Source organism: Frieseomelitta varia, unplaced genomic scaffold (genome assembly GCF_011392965.1).
Source record: "Frieseomelitta varia isolate USP_RPSP 00005682 unplaced genomic scaffold, Fvar_1.2 scaffold_140, whole genome shotgun sequence".
Taxonomy (NCBI): Eukaryota; Metazoa; Arthropoda; class Insecta; order Hymenoptera; family Apidae; genus Frieseomelitta; species Frieseomelitta varia.
In genome coordinates, this window is record NW_025109084.1 from 1283721 (window position 1) to 1291359 (window position 7639).

Genomic DNA, 7639 nt, shown 5'->3' on the forward strand with positions numbered 1-7639 from the left:
AGAAAAAGAAAAAAAAATAAGAGGGAACGACGGAAAAAGAACCTAGAGTCTAGGAAACGAACGAAGGGCATTCGTGGCTACGCATCGCCGCCGAAATCGTCACGAACGAAGAGCACGGACAAAAGTGTGGAACACAAAAGATACTGGAAAAAATGTTATTAACTCCAATTTACCGATTTAGACTTCTTCTTTTAGATTTCGTGGACGTAACGCCCCTGATCGCAAATGGCAAGAAATTCTCGAACGTTGTTAACCTTTCGAAATTAAACCAATCTCTATTATTTAACCAAGTTAAACGCCTCAAAGTTCAATAGAGCCATAGTCGATCACGAATGACGGACATTACTTTTTCGAGGGATGGAAATTAATTTCGTTTTTTAAAAAAAAATTCTGCTCGACTTGTATAAAAACATTTATCTGTTTTTGTGGAATTTTCATAGAAAAAAGTATTACACTTTGGAATATTTTTGAGTAGTGTTCTCGTGGAACAAGTTATTTTACGTTTAATTAAAAATCCATTTTTATATTCGAGTAATATTCATTGAAATTTGAGAACCTTTTTTTAATACTACCAATTACCCGAAAAATTTTTATTTTTATATTTTCTATAAGTTCTATTCTGTCTGAAACTTTTATTTCTAAGAACATTTATTTCTCATATCGGAACTTGCAATGTAAGAACATTTGTCTTCAAAAATTCTACGAATCCATGTTTCAAATAGAAAGTTAAAAATTCCTCGTCTTTTCTGATCTTTGATTAAAAAGAAGATTTTCAACGCGAATGGCGTAATATCGTTAGACAAAAACTGCAAACATTTGCAAAAATTAACTGTTACAGCGTAGTCTATTTCACTCCATCGTGACTTTTAAACCAAAATACAAAAATTACCCTAACTTCTTTGTAATATCTTTACATACAACGATAATTGATACGTTGGTAAAATTTGTTTCTAATGTATAAAACTAACGTGTACAATATCAATTTTTTATAATTAGTTGTGTAAAAAAATTAAGTCTCTTAGCCACCGTAATATAAAACACATAAAATACATTCGCGTGGCAGTTAAACGAACCTTACACTTTCCCACAGCAGCCTCCGCCGACACCGTAACAATCGATCTTCGCGTTAAAGCTTCCTGCACGACGAAAGTATTGCGCGGGACATCTGGAATGGCGATGGCAGCATTGTTCGCCAAACTCCACTCTCGAATGAAAACGAGACGCAAGTTTATACAGTGTATCAACAACGACCAGGGGCAAATTTACGTGGCCGTAAAGTTTCGCCTGGTAAGTTCGCGCGAGAGTTTGACGCGCCAGGGTAAAAATTGCCGCACGGCTACGTGATGAAAATCCGTAACGAGGCTTAGGGAACACGTAGGGAGAAAGAGTTGACCGAGGTGAAGGGAAGAGGGTAAAATCGAGCACGGATGGAGGAGAGAGAGAAAGAGAGAGAGTGAGAGAGAGAGAGCCTGCAAAGCCAGGCTAGGATGCGGCAGTGTTTTAAAATCGAAACGGAAATTCAGCGGAGCTCCGCGTCCATCGCCATTGCAGCAGTGCTTGCTAATAATAGAGTAGATACTGGAAGGATAGAAATACGACTTCCTCTCCGCCGCTGTTCACTCTCTCTCTCTCTGTACCCTACTGCGTCCCAAGAATAACGGGGCTCTCTCGGCTCGATACGAGATCGGCGAAAATAAAGGGTCAGGGGCGGCAGCCCAATTCAAACATTCGATACAGCCGGCAAACGAGAAGGAGGCATCACGCGGTACGCGACCGGATGCGGATACGGATTTACTCCTGAATTTTTTTTTTTTTTTCTTTTTTTCTCCCCCAACCAGACATCTCTCCTGGTATTTTCTTCTTTTTTTCTTTTTTTTTTACCGGTCGGATCATTTTCCCGAAATGGAATTTTTCTTTCTTTTTTCTTTGTGAAAATAAATTGGAACGACTAACGATGTCGAGGGGATTTCTTCGCTAAACGGGGCACTTGAAATGTGTATTCGCGCAACTTCGTTGGCAATTTTTTTCTTTTTTTTTTTTTTCGGAGGGACTAGCGAAATGTTTTCACTCCGCGACGGAGGTTAAATCGAAACACGGCGTATAAAAATAATATGGAGTGGAGATTCGTTTCTTCGTTACGAATGCTCCAATAAATTAAATTTCCAAACTGGAGTGAATAATTTATTTACACGCAGGCTTCTCTCTCTCTCTCTCTCTCAAAGATCATTCTTCGAAAATTTCCCTCGCAAGCTGCCTTTTTCGCGGCGAATCAATTCCTTTTTGTTTCTCAAGAATGTTAAATACTACACCTGGTTTATGAATTCACGCGGATTAGTTTGTCTTCTGAGAGGCGAACGATTCGTGTTTTTTTTTTTTTTAGAGTTTCTATTTGTAACGCGGCTGAAAAGGAAAAATCCACTTGTTTATACTTTCGCGGGGAACCCATCCATTGAATCACGGTGATAATACTATTCGAGCGTCTATGAAAGCGTGTCCTAAACGCGAGGTATCACCTTAAAAGGCTCGATATCAAAGATAGCCAACTGGTCGAGATTCCGTGCTCCATACGTAAACTGAAACAAGGCTACTTTCACACAATAGGCTCTCGGAGAGAAAACATTCTACAGATTGAATAACTCCCAAACTTCAAGCAAACGCTAAATTTCCATTATCAACTTCAATCCAAACTCCAATTACCAATTTCCATTTCATTATCGATAACAATCATGAAAGCACGAAATTTCCACAGCTTCTGCTCAATTCTAATTAAAGAAAAGTATTTGTCAATTGCGTTCGCTTCGTTCGATTGAAAAATACACTTTACTGGTATCAACTTTCTTTCGACGATGAATAATTTTAAAAATCGTGTCGAAATTTATTTTAGAATTCTTCTTCGGAATTTATGTCATAGTCATTTCTTATATCGAAAGATTCCGCGTGTTTTGATACTCGAGCAGATTACAATTTAAAATATTCTATTCGTGCCAAATTCTTGGTAATTTAATCTCTCGCCGAGTTTAACCTCGTCGACTCAGCGAACGTGTTTAATTTATTCTTCTATTTATTTTTCAGCAGCGTCCCGTGAAAATCAATCGAATTCATTCGAATTCGTGCCTGTTCAAATCGCGCACTTTATTTCAAATTTTCAATTCACTTGGTCAGAACGTGCGCCAATTGTTTCCCATTGTAATAATCACCGAAAGGGTTACGTGTATCTCGAGTGATCTCACGCAATCTCGCGGTGTACCTAGTTCTATTGGTGTAACTGTGCCTTCTGCTGTCTGTAAATCGAGTTAGAGAACATCAGCGGCGAATCAACCCTGCCGCTAGACAGCACGTGTCCCTTATCTCGTCCAATAAGCGAACCGACGATATCGGTCGACCCAGGAAGCGTGTGAACTCGTAAAACCAGTGATCCCTATCGCGTCATCGATGCCCGATCGTTAAATCGTAATTGTACAAAGTTCGAACTTCGAGTCTCAGGTTTGATAATTAAGCAGCAAGAGTCTAGACTGTCTATTTTATTAGTGTTTTTGAAGATTTTGAAGCTGTCGAAGCTTATTGTGGAAGGAGAATAATTTTAAAATGAAAGAACAGCAGGTAAGAGAAGATAATAATAAGATAATAATAAATAGAAGATAATAATTTGAAAATAAGGAAATAATAACGTTCGAAATAACAAATTTGAAAATAATCCGAGTTCTCTGATGAAATCATCTTCGACAGACGGTTAAACGCATTGAAAGATGACGAAACGTTTGAGTCATATTGACGTATACATATATCAAATAGAAGCCAGTGCGCAATAATAAATTGAGTTTAGAACCAAAGCTACGAGTAAAATGATGAAAATTTGCAAAATTGAGCGTTGAGTTTCGGAAAGAGAATACGTTTCACTGTAAGTTTATAGACCCGTTCCAGAGACATTTTTATAAATGGTTATCTCTCAGCTATAAGTCGAAAAGCCTGGGTTAAATCGATATCTATGTTGCGTCTACCGCGGCTGCGAGTAGAGGATATATTCTCGGTTATGCTGCTGAAGCATAATATTTTCCTACATTATTATAGTTCATAAATCATCATTCTTTCTTACAACGTCTACAACTACCGCTCTTAAAGTAGAAATTTTAGCCGCGAACTACGCGTGCACGCCTTTGAAGTGGAAATTTTAAACGATGAAAACGTTCGAAAATGCAACAACAAAGTTGAAAAATAAATAATTTAAAAAGGAAACAGAGAGATGAACAGTCTCTCGAAACAGAGAGGCAGATAATCGATAAACGAACCGCGAAAGCTTGATTCGCCGATAGATAATTCTGTTACCTCGCGTTGTTTTAATTATTTCAACTGCAAACGTATAACGTTTCATTTCGAATCGGCTCGTGGCTTCTAATTCGATTGAGAACGAAATCCGCCCGAACGAAATAACAATCAGCCTAATGAAATTTGAAAGCGGCAACGCGGATCGATAAACAGAGCGATATCAATTATGCAAATGCGATGGCGCGGCGATCGAAAGTCAGGTTCGTTGGCCGGCAGAAAATTGAAAAGCAAAAGCGCACGTCGCTTGATTTATGGACTGCATATTCCTAGATGACTGAGAATATTTCCTCGGAGAAATTCCCTCTTAGCTGCGGTATGCCGACTCATGCTATTGGTCGCGTTCCAATATTTTCGTCCGCGTGGATTTCGTATCAACAACATCCTTCGTACGTGTTCTACATTCGAGCAACAACGAGAGTATTGCTTTGCCGTCGAATGTGTTTCGATTGAAATTCCTTTCTCTTTTTTTTTTTTTTTTTTTTTTTTTTTTTTGTAAAACATTTAATATATTAGATATTTCGTTGCGCCGCAACTTATTGTTAGATCGGATCATTTTGCACGATAAAGATGATCAATGATATTTATCGTGTAACATTAAAATGAAATATTAAAACTGCAAGACGTAATAATTTCAATGGAGTAATTTATGACTGTAATGCAAAGATATCGAGAATTTTACATTTTACTCTTTTTTACTTGGTGGTTCGTAACGCTCAATTCTAACTCCATCCCTTCCCAAACCAAAGTACGAGTCTCCAAACAGAATATACTGCTACAGAATTATTAAATTCCCAGACCAAGAACGTGTTATCCAGGTCTTTGAAACGTCAACTCCCTTGAAATGGCAAACGCGCGTATGATCATCGAAATTTCCATGGGGACTCAAAATAACCATCAATCTCTGTCCTCTGAGAAGCGTCCCAGCTCTTAGTACTCAGTACGTCCAAGTACTTTTAATGACGTGAGATGAGAGAGGAACGTGAGAAGACCACGTCGAAACGTACGAGGACAAAGAGGCAGAGCAGTGGGACAATACACGTTATTCCGATCGAGTGGAACGCGGTCGCTGCTCTCCCCAGAGTAAGAGGACTTACCTCTTCAACGAATGATCTCTGCTGTATATTGGTCCAGCACATTTTGCACTGGCACACGTCCTTCTCTTTGAAATTCTCAGCCCTTTCTCTGTCGCGGCTGGCGGTGACCTGGGGCGGCGGAGGCGGCACCGGCGGCGGAAGCGGACTAGTCGCCACCTCTAGGCTATCCGAGCTAGAGTTATGGCGTCGCGGCGGCGTGATGTTCGTCGTTACGTTCCCCTGCGAGGCCTGCTGCTTCGCGTCGGCCGATCTTCCAGCCGAATGGTCGTTGCCACTGCCGGACAACTTTGAGTGCGACGGCGACAGGTAAACGTTCAACATGCACTTGTTGTTCTGCTGCGGCTGAGGCCGCAGAAAGTCGTCGAGGAGATAAAAGCTCTGCGCCCGGTTCGATCGCGTGGTCGTCGACGTGGCGGTGCGCGTATCGGCGCCGATGATCGACTGTTGTTGCTCCGCTTTGCAGATACTCTCGCGATTCGTCCGGCCTCTGCACTCGTCGTCGAACTGATGTCTCACGGTCACGTGTCTCTCCTCCACGTCTCTGTCCGCGCAGTCCGCGGCTTCCTGATACAATCTGCGGCTAACCTTCGACCTGCCGGTCTGACCGAATTCCCCGTTCTCTCTGTAGATGTCCCGAGTCACGCGCGACACGCGGGCCGAGTAGGAGGTGGGCTGCTGGTAACGCGTCGACTTGCAACTCGAGCCGTGCAGATCGTCCCGGAAGTGCTCGCCCTCGATCATGGAGACGCTCATGTTATGCGACAGCGAGTGTTGAACAGCGTGTGAACTAGCGCCGGTCGGAGCCCTCAGCAAAGCACCGAGAGACCGCCACTTCCTGTCTTGCTGCCCGGTCGAGTTCGACGAGACCGACGACCTGGTCCACTTCCTCTCGTTCCCCGGCGAGGTTAGAGCGCTGCTGTTGCCCACCGACCACTTCCGGTCGTTCGTAGGCGAGGTCACCGCCGCCGACGGCCACTTTCGTTCGTTCGACGGCGACGCCATCGAGGTGCTCGACCACTTTCGCTCGGCCGACGAGGCCAGCATCGCTCCGCTGCTCGAGGTGAACGCACGGTCCGAACTGTTCAGCTGGTCCTCCCGTTGCCTGGCCTTCCACCACGACGACGTCGATGTGAAGAGTATCAGAGCACCCCTCAACGGATTCTGATTCTTCCCTGACGCTCCCTTCGGCGAGTGTTCCCTGTCCTTGATCTTCAACGAGAATTCCCTGTAATTGGTGTCGCATTCGCGGTCGCTGAACGCCGACGCGTCCCGGTCCCAAACCGAGGCGCCGCGATCGTTCTTCTGGGCAGCTAGCTCCTCCTCGTAGTGCAACGTTGCGTTCGTGCTACGAAGACGCGGCCGGATTTTCACGAAACCGTAATCGTTGCTGTCCTGAACAGCCTCCAACGCCTCGATCCGATGCTGAACCGTGCCGGTAGACTGTTGCAGCAGCGACGTCTGCCCGGTGGCGTATTGGTGATGGTTGCTGCCGCTCAGCTGCAAGCTCGGCTGCTGCAGAAGCGTCGAGGTCCTCGCCCTGTGTCCCTCGCTAGCTGTGCCGCGTTGCAAACAAGAGAAACTCGCCGAGTGTCGCAGGCTCGAGGGTGGATTTCCCGGTTGACTCACTCCCAACATCTTTGCCTCTCTTTGATATTCAGTCTTTTTGATCTCGAGCGCCCCGGCAGAGAAAGAGAATCTCGAGCGTATCGAGCACGAGCGATCTCTTCTTATTTTCTTCCCCCCCTTTCTTTTCGTTTGTTTTTTCTTTCTCTTTTCTCTTTTTATTCTCCCCTCTCTCTCCCTCTTTCTTTCTCTCTATCTCTTTTTCTCTGTGTGTGAAATCGGACGGAACGACACGTCTCTAGCCGAGTATCATTACTCTGGCGGCGATTCTCGATCCCGGCGTATCTCGGCTTCCTTCGACAACGCGTTCGAAATTGACTGGTCTCGAAATGTAAACGAAAACGTCGACGCCTCGCTGTTCGGTCGTGTGCATCCTCTCGATACGATTCTCGTCAACTGGCAGCCGCCAGACGGCTACGTCATCCTCGTCGCTCTCGGTGCCTTTCGTACCGTGCAACGACCGTTTGTACGAAATCTGAAACAGAAAGTAGGAACAGGATAGGGGCCAGCAACTCAAAAGAAAAAAGAACGGCTACAACAAATCGAAGCGTCGTGAGGCAACGGTCGGTGAAGAAAAAAAAAAAAAAAAAAAAAAAAAA

At 43.9% G+C, this 7639-nt stretch overlaps 1 protein-coding gene across 5 annotated transcripts in view; it reads right to left on the reverse strand.

Moving 5' to 3' along the window:
- LOC122532455 (probable serine/threonine-protein kinase dyrk2) overlaps positions 1–7639 on the reverse strand; it is a 307330-nt gene that overhangs the window by 218745 nt on the left and 80946 nt on the right. For all 5 annotated transcript variants that reach the window (XM_043661252.1, XM_043661258.1, XM_043661233.1 and 2 more), the window contains exon 2: positions 5418–7515. In XM_043661252.1, the coding sequence (XP_043517187.1) occupies positions 5418–7052 (1635 nt within the window). In that variant the 5' untranslated portion in view covers positions 7053–7515. The remainder of the gene's footprint in view (positions 1–5417; positions 7516–7639) is intronic.